This window comes from Populus euphratica, unplaced genomic scaffold (assembly GCF_000495115.2).
Source record: "Populus euphratica unplaced genomic scaffold, PopEup_1.0 scaffold5.1, whole genome shotgun sequence".
Classification (NCBI taxonomy): domain Eukaryota; kingdom Viridiplantae; phylum Streptophyta; class Magnoliopsida; order Malpighiales; family Salicaceae; genus Populus; species Populus euphratica.
The window spans coordinates 1,455,754-1,478,340 of NW_011499848.1; the positions used below are offsets into that span (position 1 = coordinate 1,455,754).

General features: G+C 33.9%; 3 protein-coding genes across 4 annotated transcripts; 2 read left to right on the forward strand and 1 right to left on the reverse strand.

Annotated features, from left to right (window-relative positions):
- Positions 1–3,341, reverse strand: LOC105113376 (zinc finger protein JAGGED). The gene is made up of 5 exons (XM_011009533.1): positions 3,002–3,341; positions 2,766–2,857; positions 2,241–2,372; positions 1,919–2,000; positions 1–918 (listed from the first exon to the last, which is right to left on the reverse strand). Coding segments are annotated over exons 1-5 (807 nt in total). The 5' UTR covers positions 3,004–3,341; the 3' UTR covers positions 1–419.
- A 5,537-nt stretch (positions 3,342–8,878) lies between these two features.
- Positions 8,879–12,645, forward strand: LOC105113379 (50S ribosomal protein L15, chloroplastic). Its single transcript, XM_011009538.1, is given in 7 exon segments — positions 8,879–9,011; positions 9,093–9,271; positions 9,273–9,326; positions 9,328–9,428; positions 10,532–10,683; positions 11,792–12,043; positions 12,141–12,645. Coding segments are annotated over 6 exon segments (684 nt in total). The 5' UTR covers positions 8,879–8,945; the 3' UTR covers positions 11,924–12,043; positions 12,141–12,645.
- A 4,383-nt stretch (positions 12,646–17,028) lies between these two features.
- On the forward strand, positions 17,029–19,072 carry LOC105113388 (uncharacterized). 2 transcript variants are annotated; one of them, XM_011009555.1, is made up of 4 exons: positions 17,029–17,362; positions 17,728–17,933; positions 18,017–18,080; positions 18,301–19,072. In XM_011009555.1, the coding sequence occupies exons 2-4, from the start codon at positions 17,767–17,769 to the stop codon at positions 18,613–18,615; spliced, it is 546 nt and encodes a 181-aa protein (XP_011007857.1). In that variant the 5' UTR covers positions 17,029–17,362; positions 17,728–17,766; the 3' UTR covers positions 18,616–19,072. The 2 variants fall into 2 exon arrangements, with proteins under 2 accessions (XP_011007857.1, XP_011007849.1); XM_011009547.1 differs by having other exon boundaries at positions 17,030–17,346.
- Positions 19,073–22,587: the final 3,515 nt, after the last annotated feature.

Sequence of the window (22,587 nt, forward strand, 5' to 3'; positions counted from 1 at the left end):
TAAAGGAAAGCAGCCATGCAAAATCAAAGTCCAAATGCGAAAGGGGGTTAGGAGCTTTCAGTTCAAATCGGACTCCTTGTCCCATCTCACAACCTATATAGCCTAAAGTCCCCTCTCTTTCTCAGTTGGTTTGTACAATTACAGTACCAACACCAACATATGCCCCCATCCAAACCCCACAGCTCCAAGCCAAAGTAGCTGAGAGTGTCCATGAGCTCAGAAAGCTGCACCAATCCCTGTACATAAAAAGCAAAAACTTCTCTCCTCCTTTGCACGACCCCATTCGTCAGTTTGTTAAGTCCCTCTCTTATCTCTCTCCATGGGTACCGTGTCAAGGCAGATCAATATGCTTCATTCAATACTACCATTAATCCCACAAAAGTAGAACAAGAGAAAAGAAAGAAAAACAAAAACAATCTTTAAAACCCATCTTGAAACCGATTGATCGATGAAGGATGATCCAAACACCGCTGCTGTCCTCCTGCTGCATGGTTCCTTCCCCAATTCAAACCATCCTCCTGATTGCTCAGTGATCCATCTCTACCACTTCCTTCCGTGCTACGGCTTGAACCAGGTCCGAACCCACCGTGACCTACTGGTGCACCAATGCAAGTGTAATTGGATTCTGAGCCACCCATGTTGTAGTTCATGTTCTGGTGGGAAGGGTATGTTTGTGAAGTGTTGTTGAGTACATGTCCTATGTAGTAATCGTTGATGGGCTGTTGAGGATACTGCGATTTATAAGCCGGGAGGCGTGAAGGAGGCGTGTATAGATATGATTGATGAGGATGTTGATTTGGTGGTGCTGGTAAGAGAGTTGATGAAGAGCCAGGGAACAGTCTTGGTGGGTACACAGATCTAAATGGATCTCCAATGTTGCCTGCTGGAATGTAGCTCCCTGTTCCCATCGGATGGCAGCTGCAAAGAATATTATTAAGTAGAAGAATCTGGTCTCTTAGCAACTTGTTTGGGACCAATTCTATGATGAAATTGATTTCAACTAATTTAAGTAGATCGAACCGATTCAATCTGCTAACTGAGATTTTCTGTTTAAAATGAGTTATGAAATTGTGGAATTCATTTTAACTTGAGAAAGTGAAAATACATCATTCGTCCAACTTGTCCTCGTTTCTAAGAAAACACATTCTAAGCATATGCGTGAGAGAGAGGAAAGAAAGAAGGGCGTCGGTGAGACTAGTTTTTAATGGGTTAATTCTAAAGCAAATCATACCCTTTTTATTGAATTAAAAATCTATAAATATATCTAATTGTAATTCACTGTAAAAGCCATTTGTGTTGTCGAAGCATTTCAAACATTGGAATTAAGTAAATATGATGTTAAAATAATTTCCTTTCTAGTCAACTCTTACAATTTCAAATAGCTTGTAGTGGTTCTAAGACAGGAAGAAGAAGAAGAACGCAATAAAGTATATAATAATCATGAACTTTGTCGCTATTGAGATTAAACAGAAATATTATGATTGGAATCAAATAATGTCCATGATCTTTAGTGCAAAACAGCAAGATGTGAAATCAAACATATATAGGTGTTCTTTTCTGTTGCTATGAAATCAAAACGGGTATACATTTTTTTTCGCGGAACAAAACAGGTGGAGGATCGATCTTTGAATCGCTGATCACATGAGATAAAACAATGTAGCTCGTAGGAATCTTCTAAAAGTAGAACATTATGAAAAGATACCTTTCTATTTCGAAACAGAAAACAGTATCTGTTGGTCATTTGATTTTTTGCTTTTAAGGATCGTCATGTTTCCTTCTCCATTTGTAAGATGTGAAGAAAAGAAGTGAGGATGGAGTCATAGAAACCCCATAAAGAAAGCATGGAGTAATGGAGGAGATAAGACAAGAGCAAGAGAGCAACGCTGGATAAAGATGATGGGTGCACATAGTTACGTACCCTGGATGACCCCCAGGGGCTGCTAAAGTATCACTATTGAACACCAGTTGGCGAGCCCGGTTCAATGTTTCTGTCTCCCTCTCTGACCGACCAGCGACACAAATCAAATCAATCAAGGTATCAAATAACCAAAGACACGCAAGAATTTGAACAACAAATCAAATTAGTTTTCCTCAAGATTGACACGACCACGCTATACTAATAATTTTCATGGCAAATCATACTCTCCCGTTAAAAAGTATAAGATGAAAGGTACTATGTTTTGACGTATTTGATTAACACATGTTGATAGAAGGTGAAGAAAGGGAGGACAAGACTTTGCCTTGTCTGTGTCGGTTCATGTGCCCTCCAAGAGCTTGAGATTTGCAGAACTTGAGGGAACAAAACCTACACTCATAGACCTTACCACACTCTTCTTTCCCATTCTTAGCGCCGCTTTTCTTTTTCCTGCAGCCTGCAAAAAAAAAAAGCAGCCAATTAGAGCAACTTAGATGAGACCATTCTTAGCACCAAAAGCCGAACCCTAGTTACCGATCTCTCTCTAAACCTTTTTTTTTTTAGCTCTTGACGTTCCATCTCCTTTTCTTTATTGTATCAATTGAGACTTCATGATGTCAAATAGTATGTAATTATTTTTTAAAAAAAATGGGTAAAGTGAGGAAAGAATGAATTTTGCCGACCCTCATTCATTTTCTTTCCGCAAAATCATGGTGATCTTCCATTTTCTTAATTGTTTTTATATTGTTTGGTCTTTTTTCTAAAATGAAAAGGAGAAGGACTTGGGGGGGGGGGATTTTGTATTAAACTCGTATTTCTGTTATATATATAGAAAGATAGATGCGCATACCAGAGGAGGAGCCTTCATCAAGGACTTGTTTACCATCTCTAGAGTAATCCTCGGGCAAGTTGTTGAGGTCTAATGGGTTATTCTCGTGTCTCCTGGAAAAACAAATTAGAAAGCAAAAGGACACAAAAGAAAGAGTTAGAAGGAGTGCTGAAGAGTAAGAGAAGACTGAGATGGTAAGGGAGAAGATAAGAGAAATTAAGAGGTGTGAGTGGAAGGGGTTTGCAGGGATGACCTACATGGTACCGACAGAGACAGACAGAAAAAAATGAGGTAAACACTCTTTCAGATGGGAAAATAACTAAAGCTTTATAAAATTATGACTTCAGTTTGAGACTGCAATAAAGAGGCTAGTCGAGTGAAGGGGGGGGGAAAGGAGCTTTGAAAGCTCCCAGTTTCTCTGCCAAACCCCTGAACTCATCTCCTTCTCTCTCTCTCTCAAATTGAAAGAACAACAAGGGACAGTGTGGTCTCGTGACTTTAAAAGGGGCAGGGGTGAATGGGGAGAGGGTCAGGCAGACGTGGTCGTGTCATTTGGTTCGATCGAGAGAGGCCTTAGTTTTTCCTTACAGGAGGGAGGCTAGGTCTATTGCCCTAGAACAACTAGTCTCGAGTTCAATGATTTATATATGCGAGAAATATTTAGAAAATTGCTAAAAAGATTTAGCATAAGAGATGGCAATCAAACACCAGTGTCCTTTGCTTATACCTTGAGTGCAATCAAGACAAGCCTTGCCCTGCAAATATGCTGCTCCTGCCCATTATGTTGTGAGAAGGGCAGGCTTCAAGTTTATGGTCCCCATTGAAGCGTAAGGCTTCTTGGCCATCAATACTGTACCTGGCTTCCAATGGATCAAGGAAGTGTTACTATCAATATCTAATTATTAGGGTTTTGTGATCTAAGTTGGGATATAGTCTCAACCCCACAAAAAGTATTGTTTTATTCTTTGGAAACTCTAGTTGCTTATTTACAGTCCCTTTCAACCAATCTGAAATAACAAAAAGCAAAGCAGTATTGGCTTCTTTTCTTTCTTTCTTTTTCCCTCTCTCTCACTGTAATTTATTCTACGTTCAGTTCTTATTATCCAAACTAGCTTTTACAGTACTACGGAGATTGAAACTAGCTTTGCCAAGTTGACAGTGAACAGTGTTTGATTATATGAATGTTCAATCGATGCACACAAACAGATCATATAGCTTACTAACCTCGGGTACTCTTAGGCTACCCTGCTTCACCTGTGTTCCTCTTGAAAATAATAGCTCAAAGCAACATATATATAGAGCCCACTGGTGTTTCAAGAGGCAAATTAATATATAGCAGGTGTTCATATGGACCACTCTATATATCTTGATGGTAATATTGATTATGTTAGGATAACACTCCTTTCGTATGTAAATCTTTTTTCCATTTGTATGACACGGTCAAGCAAGTGGGCGCAGCTCGTGTGTGCCCAAACATCTGAAAGTTTTCTTGTTAGTGGTTGGATTCTCACAGGTGGTCCATTCCTTCGGAGGTGTCCGGTAGTAAAATCCACCAACATTTTATCTCAGAATTTTGTCAAATCTTTCAATTCTACTCCCGCAATGATGAACACTCTATTTTTATTCAGTTCTTGGAATAGAAGATAAATTAGGCAAGAAAAATATATAGTTGAGGCCAGCTGGTGGTTAAAGAAGTTGTTGCTCCAATCTTTCGTCTAGGTATTTGTTTACTTGATAAGTCTGAATCCTAAGAAATCCCGTTCCTCGAATTACAATTTACTGAGAAAAGAATATCACAACCCTTTCATTTCAGTAATAAACCAAAAAATAAATTTCACATTTCGAATTCAATTACTGAAAAGGCCAATTGGTCCTGAACTTTCAGTTAACAAAACAAGTTAATCCCCAACTTACGAGATTCTTGAATCTTGATTTAGTCCTTCGCTAGCTCTATCTTCTATATTTAAGACACGATCTCCGTCAAGATTCAGCTTATAAATCAACGAAATCCTCAATGGAGACCAGATAAGATTGTGGCACGTGCCTTCTAAAAGACAAATCGTGTGACTATCACGTGGCTATCTTAATGTGCTAACGGAGGGAACTCCAATAGAAGGTTGACAGTACAAACAATGAGTACGATTGTACAAAGGACAACAATTGATAATTTTAATGGTTACGAGCTCACAACTAAGCATGCATGTAAGCTTATATGTGGGAATTCATGTAAGATATTGTAAAATAAACAAATTTTATATCATTTCCAAAAACTATTTATTTCAGTTATTAACTCTTTTTTTTAGTAATCAGATATCATGAAGATTTATTCAATGCCATTAAAATAATGATAAATTAACTAAAAGAAAAACTTACTGTAAAAAAACAAAGAAACAATAAAAAATATGAATCATGAGCATTAGACCATCTCAACACATAATTTGAAAATCTAACTAGATCAATACCTATAGAAGTAAAATTATGAAATCCAACAAACAGTTATTGAGCTAAATAATAAAAAATTAAATAATAAAGTTTATCTCAATCATGATTAATAGCATCAAAAAAATAATTTATTATAGGTAATCCAAATAAAGTGCAAGATATCATAGCAAAGCATATAGATGACTTTGTGCTGGAAATTTTCATATAATAAATGATTTCATTCTTGTAAAAAAAGTTGAACAGTCATATAACAAATAAATAAAAAGGTGGTTGATAGTCTTAGTTTTCATATCTCAAAAAAAAAAAACAAGTATCATAATAACTAATAATTCTTTTATAAGCAAAAAATCCCGTGATACTCAGGCTACACGACAACAACCACCGCAAAAATATCTTAATTTTAGGATGAAATATATATTGTCAGAGCAAAATATCAAAATTCTCAAATCTTAAATGTCAAATATCATCAATGAGAGTACAAGCCGATTTGACTATGAAAATCATATTCTTCTCTAACCGCTACACCCTTCTATCAGCTAAATAAAAAATAAATAAATTCCTTTCTATTTTAACAAAAAAAGACTCCAATTGCTGACACTCTCTATCCTTTAGAGGTTGATTCCAGGACAAAGTAACTAAATTGGTATTGGAATTATACACCTCCTGAATTATAGCATTATATTAACTATATAACCTAAATAAATAAGGAAACAACATCATTAATAGAGCATAATTAAACCACCCATCCAACCAAAATCGAAGGGCTATGTCATTACCAACCTTCTAGCAACAAGAAACACAAATAACTTTGTTGATTCTGTCATCAAAAACTAACACTTTAACAATCCCTCTCCATGTTGGAAAAAGTTGACGAGCAAACATAGGAAACTCATTTTTAAAAGTGAGTTGATATTTATGCACGATATAATCTTGTCAGCTTCCTGAATTACTAACTTCTAAATGCCATATTCATTTTAAAAAATAGCGTTATTTTTTATTATATAATGATCCAAGCCTCAACCCACCTCTACTTTTTGGTTGAATGACCTTGAACCATGCTACCTTACACATCTTGAAAGTATTTGAGCTACCACTCCATTAAAACCTCTGAATAATAGCATATATAAACCCAAAAATACCTTTAGACACTATAAACATTGACATGTAGAATAAAGGCAAAGAATTTAATAATGACTTGATAAGGCAGATACAGACAACTATGCTCAACATTTCATGATACTAATATAGACTTGATATTAGAAATTACTGATTTTTGTGTAGATAAACAACAAGGATCAACACTTAGAGGCAACCCCATATGCTTAATTGGAAAAGTATCACTGCAACAAAAAAAAAACTTCTAACCATGCAACAAAAAAAAAACTTCTAACCATTTATGAGACATAATCATTATCTAAATTAATTTCAATCAAAGAACTTTTGGAATAATTTACTAGAAGGTCATATATAAGAGCAAACCAGCGAAGGATCCTCTTAACATGTAGATGAGAACCATAATTATTTGATGCAAAAATTAGAGTGGCATCTATATATTAAAGGAGAGATAAAGTCATACCACCATTCGTTTTCGAACTTCTAAAATATCCAAAATCTACTGCCTTACTAAAAAGAATGGAAAGACCTTCAACTTTTATATCAAAGAAAAACAGGGATAAATGATTACCATGTCAAAGAGTCATCTGGAACCTGAATTCTTTACCTGAAAACATGTTAATAAAGATGGTCATTTTAGATGAAGACAAATATTCCTTAATCAAACTTTTCCATAAAATGCATAACCCTATATGAACCATATCATCATCTATATAGTCCTTAATATCGAGTCAAAGGCCCTATAAAAGTTTACTTTGAATAAAAAATCATGATCCCCTCTGTTCTTAACTTCAGACCATCTCATTAGTAATCATGAGCTTATATATGATTGCTATTGTTATCCAATTATTAACCTTTAATTTGATAATCAAGTGAAGGTTTTGTTAAATTTATTTATAAGCTCAACGATGAATTTAAACAAGTTAAACATTTTAAGCTTGAGTTAAGCTTAAATGAGTTATCAGTTATCACAAATACAAGCAATGCTTAAACCTTAGTAAAACTAAAATAACTTAATTACTTGAACACGTCAATACTTGACTTGACTTAATTTAATTACTCATGCAAATAAAATTAATTTCTTTTTATTTGTATAGATTTTGAATATGTGTGGAATATGATCAAGATACATGGAGATATAAATGTGGGATATTAAATCTAGATATAATTTATGATTTTAAAAATTTATCTTAATTAATTTTTTTATTTTATTTTTATGTGAATGTTAGTTATAAGGTAATAACATGATTGACAAATGGTCAATAGTCTTATATAAGAGGTATTTTATAAAAGAGGAAAAATATTATAAATGTAGTTTTGATTTTTATTTTATTTTTAACAAGAAACATGATACTTTTATTTTTATTTTTAAGAAAAAAATGTTTTTATCATAAAAAATAGATTGAAAAGGGCTAATTAAGTGTGACTACTAAATATGAAAAAGATATTACATTATCCTTGCCATCCTTTCATAATCATTATAATTGTTAAAATAATTTATTTTTTTAAGATCTACAAGGTAATTTATAATTGCAAATTAAGTATAGAGTACATGAGGTCTATTTTCTTATAGATTCCGAAAATTTTATATTTCACTTGGTTGTGAATCATTATTGGTTACATTGGATTTTTAGGTGTTATTTTTTATTTCTTATCAGAATAATTTTCTGCTATATGTGATGTATTATAGAAAATTAATGGAGCATTCACGTGTCGTCTCTTTAATCATAAAGCATACCCATATATATAAGACTGCAGACTTTACATCAGTTGATTTCTTCCTTTTCTTTCTCCTTGTGAAATCCCAAGTTCTCAACTCCTTTTAGCATGAAAAATATATTGCGGATCCTAAAGCAAAAACTTAGGGCATCAACTTCACTTCAATGGATTTGACTCTCGTAAACACCATTAAGAGCTTGAATGAGAAGGGCTTTCTCAAGATCTGATTTAGGCTTATATTTAACGGGAGAGAATCCAGATCAAGAAAAACAAAAGAAAAAAGAAAAAGAAAAGGAGGGGTATATAATTCTTATCTAGCACCTACCTACCGATTATAATTTTGAGGGGTATATTGTGCTTTTGCTACTGTCTCCCCCTCCATTTTCCTTCGCTGTGCTCCTCCCTCCACTCTCTACAATCATCAAAGTTGAAATATTTCCTTTTTATCTCTCTCTAGAGCACCCTTTTTTAGTCTAATATTTAATATAGGAGTATTTTAGTTATTGAATAAAAATAATGTTTTTTTTATTTTCTTTTACTAAAATGTTTGGTGCAAGATACAAACTACAGTGTTTTTAAAAAATTTGATATGCAAATATAATTTCAACGGTAATTTTTACTCTGCAAAATCTTAGCAACATCAACAAGGCCGAAGAGTTAGGCCCAGTGGAAATCAACATGAAAAAATCATGGCCTGTTGGGTTTGGGTTTTATATCAGACCAGTTAAAAAACTGCATCTTAGATGAGGCCCATATTGTGATTGGACTCTCCATAACACATGAGATGGGCTTCAGTAATTTGGACCAGGAAAGAAACCACGTCGTTTAGAAATGGAACGGAACGGAAATGAAGAATGAAGAATGAAGCTTATAGCCTATCCATTTCTGTGAAATCACTCCCGCGCATGCTACTCATCTGCTCAGTCCATGGCAATGGCAGCAGCAGCAGCAGCTTCTTTTCTGTCACTTCGCTGCCCTTCTTCTCCATTCAAGGTAATGTAATTAATCAAAACTATTCTTTCATGGTATTAAAACACCCCCGTTATTAGTTTAGTTTTTCTTTTTATTTGACAGGGAAACTTGACTGGATTGAAGCCCAAGGCATGCAACTTCACTTGTCTTAAACACCATTCTAAGAAGAAAAGACCATTAGTGATCATCAACCAAGCAGCAGCAGCAGCAGCTTCTGTGGTTACTACATCTCCAGGAGTGTGGTTCAGGCTGGACAATCTGGGCCCGCAACCGGGGTCTAGAAAGAAAGGGAAGAGGCATCTCTGCAGGACAAGGAAAAAGTTGTGGTTTTGGCATGAGGTCAGAAATCTCGGTCTGGTCCTGGTGTTCGAAAAGGGTTTGAGGGTGGACAAATGCCTCTGTACCGCCGTATCCCTAAATTGCGTGGAATTGCTGGAGGTACTCTCGTTTTCTTTCTCTTTAATTTATTGTTTAGGAAATTATTAATGAATTCGTTTTTTAATGTTTGATCAATTAACAGTTTTGAACATTAGGATTGTTATCATTGTTGTTATGGGAAGATTTTTATTGATGTATGTTTCTGTAATTGGATTTCTGTAGAAGGATAGAGCTGAGAGTATTTCAATAATGATTTCTGTTTACTTTCAAGCTTGAATTACATCTTTTGACAAAGTGTTCTCTTTATTCTGAATAGAGCAAAAAGGTTTCGTCCTTTCCCCATGAGTTTTGCTTTTTGTTACTTCTTCAATATTTCTTTTTTGAATTCTTGGTGATGGTTTCCCCTAGGAGGTGCTGATGCATAATAAATCCTTGTAGAAAGACTGACCTAGCATTTTATTTCTTTGAGTTTAAAATGAGCAATGCTCAATTCTGAAGGTGTTTCCGTGGTTATATTGACCATATAATGTCCCAGATAGAATGGTTAACCTTGAGAAATACCCAATTCTAAAGGCCTTTGCGTGGTTATGGTGACCACATAATGTCCTGGATAGAGTGGTTAACCTTGTATACCTATTGATGGAATTTGCTGGTGACTTCTATTTTTTCTATCATAGACATGAACAAAAAGATTCCAGCACCATGAATGTTAGTTGAGTATGGGTTTGAAAATTCATGGCTTTGCCTTGCTAAGATCAATCAATGGTGGGTGAACTAAATGGGCATCTCACTACCATTTAGTGTGGAGTAATATGAAATTCTCTCAAACCTCTTGTGATTGTAGAAGTGGTGAAGAATCTAGTATACAGGGTCGCTTCTGTGTTTCTGGTGCTTTTTAATTAAACCATGTAGCACAACTTGAAAGTCGGGAAGGATTCATTTTTTGATTGACCGTAGTCGGTTTACATCAATAGTGCTTTATGGAATGTTTTAGGGCCAACAAGTTCCTGTATTGCCTTTTTGTTTGATTCACATTCACTGTACACGCCATGAAATTGAATTTTTTTTTTTGCTAACTTTTCTTCACACGGAGACTTGAATGTCTTAATGATGTATGTTTTCATATTTATAAACTCGCTGGTATGCTTTTGTGTCTTTCAAAGGTATGCATGTGGGGTTGCCAAAATATGTCCCTATGAACTTAAAAGACATAGCAGCAGCAGGATTCCAAGAGGGAGATGAGGTGTCACTAGAGACTGTAATGGAGAAAGACTTGATCAACCCATCAGGAAGAGAAAGGACACTCCCTTTGAAGGTGTGTAATGGTTCTATCTATGATTGATATGCTTACAAAACTTTCACTGGTATGTTTGAAATGTTTACTTATTTTCTTGATTTAGGTGATATCTGTGACACAGAAAGACCTAAGATCTTCATATCATCCCGTGATATTTTAATTTGGCCACTTGTTTCAGATGTCTATTCTGTTTATTCTTGCCATAAGCCCATCAACACTTTAGTCTGATTTTGTATGCTATTATGAATGTGTTTAAATTACAAATAAGTACATGTGAATAAATAAATTTAGGAATTCTGAACTAGGTAAACCATAAATCTGGGATGATTGTCAAAGTGAAAAGAAGGCATGTTTGCCTTCTATTATCAGGTGAGAGGTTTTCAAATATCATTTATAAGGTGACTAAAAATGAAGGTATGTTTGCCTTCTGTTGTTATTATTATTATTATTATTATTATTTTGGTTTTTCTGAAAGGATTTGCCCATCCTCTTTTTGATATTGTTTGAAGCTCCAAATTGTTCAACATATAGCCATATCTTGCGGGTCTCCCCTCTGGTTTTCAGAGCATCCGTTATTCCTTGCATTTGGTATTTAATGAAGTGCAGCGTGGTGGAAATAACAGTTGCATGCTGTTTCTATCTGGTTCTGATGCCTCCAGTTGGGATACGTGTTTTACTTCTTATAGTGGTAGTAGAAAAAATAAAAATTGAAGCAAAGGTTCTAGATGAACCAGACCTGTTTCGCCTTAGTATATTGTGTTTTAACCAAACAAAAAAGGAGGCCTTTTTTTCCAGTGAGCTCATGGTATCTTGTAGTGTGTCATGTGAATTTTGATTCCAAAACCCTAGAAAATCGAGCTAAAATGATACCACTATCTGTCCTTGCAGCTGTTTAAAGACTACCATGATAATCCTATATATTGTCGGTATTTTTGGTATATGGAAATTATAAGCTGCAGCGGTCGAAATCTCTAGTCTGCTGCTTGTCATAGAATGAAGAAACTCCAGTTGATTTCCTAGAAAAGAGAGAAGACAGATCAAGTCATTTGCATGTGAGAGCCACAAATCACAGTAGTGTTTTCTAGTAGTTGACTTTTAGACATGCTTTTTTTTCTTTTGGATTTAGGTTCTGGGTGATGGAGAGCTGAGTATCAAGCTGAACACCAAAGCTCGTGCCTTTTCAGCAGCGGCCAAGGAGAAACTTGAGGCTGCTGGATGCTCTCTTACTGTTTTGCCTGGCCTTAAGAAGTGGGTGTAACAATCAGTTGCTAAGAAACGAGCTGCAGCCGCCGCATCTGAACCAGCCACAGCTTAAATCATTTGTCTTTTGATTTTTATACTTTCAATCAGCATGTGGGTAAGTAGATTTTTCTGTTTGGTAGGTGTTTTTGGTTGCTCCCTATTTTGTAATTTCTTGCATTTATATCTCATTTATTTATCTAATGCCTTTCTGTAATTTGGTTAAAAATTTGCAGCTTCCCTCCTTCCGTCTCTCGCTTTGTCTCCACTCTCCAGTAGCCAAAATTTCTCTCTCGGTAAAAGTATTATACCCCAGTTATGCTTTCATGTCAAGATCAACTTTTGGGAAGGGGGTAAAAATGGCACTTGGGAAAATCAGTGGTGCCATCATCCAATAATCACAAGAGGATAATATCAGCCAGAAGAAACCGAGTCCAGGAAAATCCAACCATGGGTCTTTTCCAGTAAATTTACTTTGTGGATGAAACTTCCTCGCAGGATTAGATTGGCAACAAGGAAAGCCAAGCCATCGCACATCCCACCCTCCACTAGATTTTGTCTTGATCGATCCAAATTGTTAGAATCACAAAATAAGAATCTCAACTTGGGATTTATACTAGTCAGTGCAATTTATCAAATCTAATAATAGTTGTCATAATCACACTTGCTTATTTCACTTTGCTGCTCATAATCTATGGATTAAGACACAATCCATATGCTTTATCAGTCATATTCCTAGCATGACGCAGTAGCTTTAGATTGAACAATATTGCGTGGCGCCTAAATTGGTTAAGTGGTGAGAAAAAGGAGGGAAGAGGAGCATTAGGCATGGAATTCTTCTGGCAATTAAGTGTTAATAATTTGGATTTATGCCTCTTTTGACAAAGAATCAATTGATCACGCACTTTAGCTGAGATTTAGTTAGCACCGCTTCTGGGAGGTAAGTAACAAGTGGAAGCACAATGGGCCATACTAATCAAACTAGTAATGTTTGGCAGATTGCAAGACCTAACTTTACTACCCTTGCAAACTTGTTGAGTGTGGTTAGGAAAGGCTCCCTGCTCAAATGGTAATTTTTTCTTTAAAAAAAGAAAAAGAAAAGGACCTACTTACTTAACTATAGAGTTGATTAAAACTTTTGCAAAAGCCGTCACATACCTTGAAAATTGCTTGCTGTTCCCTCTTTCTTGCTTGTCAAGTTAAATTTAATTGATTTAATTATCCTAGGTTGTAAGCAGATTATCTGAATGATGACATATGGGCATGATGGCATGAATTAGGCCAAGTGTTCCAGTGGTCGGTCATAGCAGGAAATGGCATCAACCATAGGTTCATAAGTCACGACCTTTCTTCTTGTCGCTGCCTTTCTCTCAATAAATCATTTTTGATGTATTGTTGCTAAAATGTTGTGCTTCTCAGTTTTCATCTATATGCAGGCTCTGGCTTGATTTGTTGAAATTAATAATAACCATGGCCTTGTCTGCGTTGTCATGTAGCCCTTGGACCAGGATCATTACCACAACAAATCAAATCGTAGCTAAGTTTAACCAACACACCAAATCAAATCGTAGCTAGTCTGCATGATTTGGTGGAGATCGAAAATGCAGTACATATGAACTGCAAAGAACCAATCTTAACCATCGTAGTTTTCATTTCTCAAAAAAATAAAAAATGGCATCGTTTCACACGTTTGTGCATCTGTTCTGGTATATTTAAGGTACGATGAAGAGTATATATCACCAAAGTTACGTTAGGTTGAGACAGGCATGGAAAATGTCTTGAAGATCATGGAATGAAATGACTGATTTGACAGGGGGCGCGTATATATTCTAACCAAAATGCTATCAAATTAAATCTCACAGCCTCTTAACCTACTCCATGGGAGTGTATATATAAAAAAAAAAAAAAACACATTTTCCTACCAAGATATATTGATTTTCGGGGCAATTGCTGATTCTTTTCCCTGGATTTCATCAAAAAAATTTATTATACTTTCAGATCGTGGTGAAGATCTCTACCTATATGTTTTCGAATATATTTCTGGATCGAGTTTCATATACTAAATTAGATAGAGTACTCATATATGAACTATACAATTTATAGCAATTTTACTTCTTATAAAGACTTGAGGTTCGAATTATAGTGATAAAAAATATGAATACCTGATACCCTTTGGACTATCATACCAGCCTCTTTTACATTTCTTGAAATAATCCTTCAAGGATATATATCAATGAACAACTAGATAAATAGCTTGTGTTTTATTGTAAGATAAGTTTTTTTTTTTCACAATGTAAGAAAGCAATATTTAAACATTGTTGACGTGTGTTAAAAAATAATAGCCACAAGTCTAATAAAATAATAAATGGCTTGTATTTTATTGTAAGATAAGTTTTTTTTTTTTTTACAATGCAAGAACTCAGTATTTAAATATTGTTAACATGTAGACCCTATTAAGTCTGATAGAATAGTTTCATTTAACGATGACCAGTAGAAAGGAATACTTATTAAAAAGGAAAAAAATCACAAAGTAGAATTTTAAATAATCTAATTTTAAAAAATAAAAATAAAAATAAATACTATGAATTAACCCGAATTAGCAAGATGAACTCACAAACCAAGCTGTTATGCTGGCCAGACTTGAGAAACAAATTAAAGATAATATAGATGACTAATTCCCAGCAATCCAATTTTGCTGTTATGGTTCCTCCAGTAAAAAGTCAGATCTCAAAATAACGAGAAGTAAAGAACAAAAACTTAAAAAAATAATTGAATGAGCTCGTGTAATCTAAATTTCGTTTTGTGTGGGATGATTCAAACTTTTCAACGAGTTTTTAATGTTCGAGGGTATTTGGATTATTAATTTTTAAAAAAAAAGGAAAGAAAGGGAGGGAGAGAGAGAGAGAGAGAGAGATCATTTAATGGTTTAATGTTGCAGATGAAACTGGAAAAATTGACCAACAAATTAGGTATTTTAGAGACAAAAACTACTAAATTGATTACAGTTCAACGGTTTAATATTGCAGGTTAAATAGAATTTTAGGTCAAAAAAGTAAAAAAAATAAATAATGCTCTAAAAAATAAATGAAATTAAAAAATTTGGCAGTAAAAGATTGTTTTAAGAACAAAACCATTCGAATCTCGACAACTCAATGCATTGACGCCCTTTAGTTGACAACTAAATTGTAATCTACTCGATAATTAATTATTATAATTGGGGTTTCCCATCTCCTTCACTGTTGTGGCCCCCTTTTTTATATTTTTCCTTTTGTATTTTTTCCATTTTTTTCTCTTCTTGTTTTTTATTTTTTAAAATTCAATCTTCTATTTTTTACGTTAAACAAAATTTTGATCCGACCCATCGCAGAGACAGGCGAAAAAATTACTAAATAAAATAAAATAAAAAATATATATATATATAAAGCAATTTTGTTTTTTTTCTTTTCTGATTTAACAGCCTCAAATGGCCGGTCAAATTAAAAAGCGAAAATTATTTTCTTACTAAAAAAACATTCGTATATATCCATCAAAAAACTAAAAATATTAGAATAAATTATTATTCATTTTTCTCTCCACAAATCTTCTCAGAAAATTTTTAATATTAAATGCATTAAAGTATAAATGAGTTTTTAACAAGAGTGTTAAAAGCTGTTTTTGAAAAAAAATTATTTTTTATATTTTAAATTAATTTTTTTATAATTTTTTAATATACTGTTATAAAATTAAATTTAAAAAAATAAAAAACATATTATTTTAATAAATTTAAAAATAAAATAAAAAACACTTGAAAAACCGTTATCTTAATCGTCTAAAGAAAGCAGAGTAAAATGAATGGACGGTAATATCCCAGGGGAGAGAAAGAGAGCAGGTATGATATGAGGCGTCATCTTCACCGTCTTGCGAATCTTCAACCTCCATTATCAACCCGTTGTTTTCACATTAGAAAGAAAGATGCAAGATAATTGTTTTTCTTTATTTCAACGAGGGCATGGAACTTTCCGTCGACTATTCTTTACCTGGAAGAATATTCAAGGCAGACTATATATATATATATATATATATATATATATTGATGCATCTTAAATCTTATCAGGAGTCAAGACCACACATCAGTTCTAAATTCCCATTTCATTTTTCTCTCAATATATTACTAAAAATCCATGAATTAAATAAATCTATTCCCAATTTTTTTGTCAAATAATTTAACCGCAAGCGAGTTCTTGTAATCCTTGCTAAGCTCGCATGCTTCTTCTTTTTTTTAATCAACAACTTGCATGCTTTATATTCCCAAATAACAAAAAAAAAAAAAAACTGCATGCTTTCCGTGCATGTGCTAACAAAATAATAATTAAAAAAAAAAAAGGCCGTGGCTTCCATCGTTTTGAACAGTTTGGTTACGTTCTCATTTTGATGATAAATATTCAGAGATATTTTACAAAATAATATTATTTTAAAAGAAGGGTGCTAAAATCGATGAGATTTTTCGCGGGAGGGAGGCACCGCCTGCGTGACAATAAAATATTACAGAGAAAGATTCAATTTAGTCCCTAGCACATGACAACATTCACTATATCATTCCGATTCCAAAATATATCTTTCAATCTGGTCCGCAGCCCTTAGCATTCCACAGTACCATGAAATAGATTTAAATCTTGAAAAACCATATCCATTCTTGAAAATGATATGCATGTAAACGAATCATATTACATGAATGGTCGGATGTGAATTCTAAAAATATTAAATGATGGAATAAGTTTGATTGAAGATTCTGAGTCACTTTGTTTTGTATATACAACAATGTTGCTTTGATCATTGTGCTGTTCTCTAATTGAATTTTCTGGGTTGTATAATTTCAATTGTAATAATTTTTTATCAGTGAATTATAATAACTTGCATTAAAAATGACTGGGTTAAATAACAGAATCTTACAGTAAATTATAACTTCAGGATCAATTTGAAAAAAAGTGCAAGGATGTAATTAAGAAACATGACATATTTAGGACCAATATGAATATATTTCTAAACCACTACTAATGACTCGGTGAAAAAGGCGGTTGTTATTGTTGGCGTGATTTAGCTCTTGCAGCCCCCTTACTTTTTATTTATCTATTTATTTTAATTTATATCTTAGCTGCGCCGTTGCCCAATACCCAAACGATCCCTCCCTCCATCTCTCTCTCTCTCTCTCTGTAAATTATTTTTCGTTTTGATTCTCTGTCTTCTTTAACTTCTGTTTTGAAACACGCTGATCCTTTCCACCCCTGACATCCATCCCCTTCTGTAGCCCCAAATAGCCACTCTCTTTATATCTTCCAACGTTTTCTTTCTCATCTTCTTTCCATTTCTGTTCATTATAGCTTAGCCATAACACTTCGCAAAGTTTAGAGTCTTTTGCAAATTTTCTTTCCTTAAGCTTGAGTTGTACAGTTAAAGCAACCAAAGGTAACACACCTAATAGCTACCAGCCTCCCCCTCTTTTGAATCTCCCCTCTTCTCATTTCTCTATTTAATTATGTTTTCACCTGCAGTTTTCCAGTTTTTTTTTTGTGGAATTGATAGATCCACAAATATTTCAGATTTGACATCCCATAAAAGCTCTGTTTTTTTAATTTTTTTCGAAGATCTCGATTTCTTAGCTCGTGAATTATGGAATTTTGTTTTTGTTTTTGTTTTTGTTTTTGTTTTATAATTTCAGCCATGCGTGTGACGCTGGCGGCTTCTTGTCTTCCTTCTATTTGAAAAAAAATGTTTTGTGAGATCTGTTAATAATTTGTAGAATTTTACTCTTAAGGTCTCAATTTGTTTTACTGGTTTTATTTGCAGGGCTTTGTTCAAAGAAAAAAAGGCAAAAAAACAGCAAAGATGAATCACTGTGCGATCCAACAAAACGCTTTTTCAACCCGGGAAGAGATTCGGAGCTCCGTTTCAGTTCCAATCTCGGACAGGAGAGACCCAGTGGTTTGCCCCAAACCCAGACGGTTCGGTCTGTTAAACAACCATCCTGCCAGGTCTATCAGATTTCAGCTCAGGTAATATTTCCTAAAAATTTTCACCAACTGCTTTTTTTTCTTCATGAAAAAATTGAAACTGAATTAAATTTTATAATTTTCAGCCACCAGTCAGAGCTTTGTGATTCAAAAGCAGGGAATGAGTTTTTGGACATAATCCTCACCAAGGTAGTAGGTTTTTTTCCCTCTGTTTATTCAACTTATTTTGTGATTATGAATTTCTTGTGATGTTAAAAAAATCTGAACGTGGTCCCATAAACAGCGGCTAACATTTCAACCGTGAAGGAAAAGGAATATGTTACAGATGTTCTTGGACCATCCATTAACCTTGTCGGTGCCTATTTCTTCTCTTGTTTGATTTTTAGTGCAATAATTTGTTTCTTTGTAGGGTGGTTATGGTATGGATAATCAATCTTTTTGCAAACAAGTAGCCTCGTCGCCGCCCCCATTTTTTTGCGGGTCGCCGCCAAGCAGAGTAGCTAACCCATTAATTCAAGATGCTAGATTTGGGGATGAGAAATTCTCCCCTCTCTCACCGGTCACGCCTATGCCACCCACGATTGATTTATCATCTTCATCATCATCTCCAAGGAAAGGAGGATTGGTTCGGGCAAATTTTGGAAACAAACCAGTGGTGAGAATTGAGGGGTTTGATTGCCTTGACAGGGATTGTAGAAATTGCAGCATTCCTGCTTTGGCTTAAAACCCCGTTTTCCACAAAGTACATAGTTAAAAAAGAAGAGTTAAAACAGATATCACTTCGGTACGTAGTTATAAGAGGAATTTTGAAGTTCTTATGAGAGGGAAACTGAGGGGATCCTTTTGCTAGTGTAAAAATTGTTTCGAGGGATTCTTTATGCATGTAAAAAATGTGAAGCATCTTTGTAAGTAAATTGAGTTGACAAAAATAATGAGGGCTTTTTTAGATTCTAGGTAGAGAAGGTTATGAGTTGGTGACTATAATCAAATCCTCTGTATGATTGTTGCAAGTAACGAGTCTCTAAGTGAGAATCGGCAGTTCTTTCTTTTCTCTTTGCTTCCTTGTTTTTCAACGAGCGAATGGATTAACAAGGGAAATTTGTACAAAATCAAGTTGTGTAGAGAGTATTTTGAGTTAGGGATTTGCAAATTATAATGTAAATAAACCTTTGGTATGATTCTGTGATGGTGTCGCTCTGTTGCTTGTTTTTATTTTTTTTCGTTCTGTGTTTCCTTTTGGATTCGAACCTCTAAAGCAATATCGTGTGATGATGTATTGATATTCGCTTGTGAATCACGCCATTATGTGCTTAAAATGGGCCTGAGAAGGTGCTGACTCTCAATGGCTCTTTCTTTTCGTCTTCATCCACCACGATGAACACTAAGATCTTGCTTTGTGAAAGCCGCATATTAGCATGAAGAGTTGAAGGAGCTCGCACGCTCGTTGTGTCTGTTTATGGCCATGACAAGAGCTAGAGTAAAGAAAACAGTATTCATTGTTGAAATTATTTAGTCCGTCCAGTAGATCCTATGGCTATTTAGTAGTAATTATATTTAGTAATGATATATTTAGTCATGATATACAAGATAAATAATTATTTTTATATTTTATCTTGTTATTTAGATAAGATAAAATAAATATACAAAAAAATATTTTATTTTAAATATATATTCTTGTCAAATTTATATATTAAAAATACTAATTATATATATATATATATATTGAGTTTTGAAGTTAATAATATTACAATAACAATAGAGACATAGAATAATTATGTTCAGTAATGAAAAATCCTTGAAATTATTTTTTAAAATAATTTGAATTCTTATCACCATATGCGAAGACTTCCACCTCAAAATATCAAAAGTTGAGATTTCTTAAAGAGACTTTCGATCCATAATAACAGTCAAATAAAACTGAAAATAGTATTTATCTTAAAACATGATAATTTAGTGATACAATTGATAAGATTACTAATACATATCTCAGCACACCGCGATAATGGATAAGAATTGTTTGGATTTGGGCAGAGATTCTTTTGGTACTTATATCGACCCGTTTGTGTAGACTTGAAAGTAATAATAATCCCTTCATATTGTAGTGATCAACATGTCAAAATTGCTTAATTTCACTGTCGACGTCATAACCGACGATTGAGAGATTTTTTCTTATGGACCCGGAAACATAATATATGGTTGCTTTTGAACCGTCATGCTGTAATTATACGAGTCTTAGAATATCCTTTCCATGATCAAATCCGTCGACAATTTTTGGTACAGTATGTTAAGAAAAAAATAATTTGTTTGGTATTATAATTCAAGGTGTTTTCTAGAAGTTTTTTTTTTTTGAAAATGTTTTAAAATATTTTTTAAATATTTTTTTTATTTCAGTACAAAATAATTAGAAAACACTAGAAGAATATTAATTTAATATTTTTTTCAAATTAAATACACCTTTAAAACACACTCAAATACAAAAACAAAAAGTAGTTCAAGCAGCGAATCATTCTTTTTCAAATTGAATAAAATTTAAGCATGTTAAAATTACCGTGTTTGTAAGAATTTTTTTAATTTTCCATATTTTTAACCAGTAGACCGATCGGTTGACTAAACTCAACATGATATTTTTATCAAACAAGCTCGTTAAAATGGAAAGAAAAAAAATAATGGAGAAGCATGTTCTCTAATTTGCACTTGGAGTGAACAACAACCTGGAAAACATTCAATGTGTCCAAAATAATGTTGTCCTTGGAGGATTGAAAAAAGCGCTTCTCCATTTCTGTTTTTTTTTCAAAGAAAAAATAGACTTTTGAACAGAAAACTTCAACGTTTTTGTCCCTTTTCCTTAGTTTTCATGAAAACGGAGTAAAACTCTCACTCACTCGCTCACTGCTCTCTGTTGTAGCGAAAGCTGCAGAAAGAATCGAAATACTTTTACTGGAGCAATGTAGTGAGCCGCAGGCTCAAACCATGCCAAATTCCAATTAGGATATAAAAAAATCCACGCTGCTTAGAATATCGTGCTTGTTATCTTACGACTGAAATTGAAAGTAAAAAAGAAAAGCATTCAAATTAAAGTAGTTTCGAGTCACTGCAGCAGTTTTTTGTTTAATGCGGCTTTCGAGTCCCAAGGCCAACGTGAGAGAGGCAGGGGGCAGCTGCCCAGTGGAGCCTCACCGTTAACATCTAGGAGCGTGCACCCATATCTTCCTCACGTCGTCCCAACTTCAAATTCTAGTTCGAAGAAATTCGACTTTTCAACCCAAATTAAAATAAAGGAAGAAAGAGGAAAGATAAGATTTTAGACTCAAAAAAGAAAACCAGTAATCGATGATGTTGTGGGGCTAATCAAACCAGAGAAAAGAAAAGAGGAGAGCCAAGCCTGAGCAGCAATGGAATAATCTACCCTAATCATAAGTCTGAAGCAAGCCTGGAATACGGCTGGGCTCAGCTGATCAAAATGACGCAGGTCCATTACGTTCCTTGCTGATCTTTTATCCGAATCAAACGTGCTAAAGTACTGTTCATGGTTTTGGAAGCCGTCTTCTTCACAGTAACAATAAATTGGTAGCAAGCTAGGAGGTCGCTGAAAATTTCTATCACACCGCATGCTATCCCTAACATATCTTACTCAACATCTATCTTGAAATCAAAACTAAGGATATGCTTACGAATAATGCCACAAAACATAAACTTGCCACCAGCCTCGACGTAGAGGCATGCGTCACAGTTATGGAAGTAGGAAATTTTCCTCGGAGTGAGACAACAGAATTTTGAATTATGCATTCTTTTGTTGCCAACTTTTTATTTATTTATGAGACATTCATTACGTAAGATGGAAGAGTGCAGTGTTTTTAAGAATAACATTGGTATTTCAATAATACTTACCACTCCATACTTCATCTCCTCAAATTAAACCACGCGTATTAGTTAAAAATTATATTAAAACTGAAATGATTTAAAGTAACTTGGTAAAATAAAAATAATGATCGTATCAATCTTAATACAATATATCAATTATTAATTTTTATGAACAAATCTAGCATATATATATATATATATAGGTTTATGATAAAAAGAAAAACTGGTTAGAGTTTTGTAAATTATAAATTATAAGTTTCTTGGTTTGGTTTTCATCGAAAGACTGAATAATCAATGGTATTGAAAGACCAATTGGAATTGGTTGGTTTTCTTAAATACCTATCTGTATCATTCATTCACCCATTCAACCATGAATTAGTTTTAAAATTTTAATACGGTAGCAATGCACTAAAGCAAATGTTCATTAAGATATTATTTAAAAATACGGTGCAAATTATATTTTTTAATAATTTTTTTATTAAAAATATTTTTTTATATTTTAAATTGTTTTGATACACTGATTTTAAAAAATAAAAAATATTTAAAAAATAATCATAACTATATTTCTAAACAAATAGTAAGAAAAAACTGAAGACCAGTGACTTATTATACCCCGAAAGAGTATAAAACCAAAGATTTGTATCTTGACAACATTACGAGCGCCTCATCGACCTGGAGTTTCACTAAGGAAGTAGGTGTCGTGATAGCTGTTGAATCTTCTGCCCGTAAATGGATAACTGTATGAAACAATGGGCTTGCCGATCTTGATCATTATAAACGATGATGCTGTGATATCGAGTTCATTGCTGAAAATAAATCAATATATTATTTATGT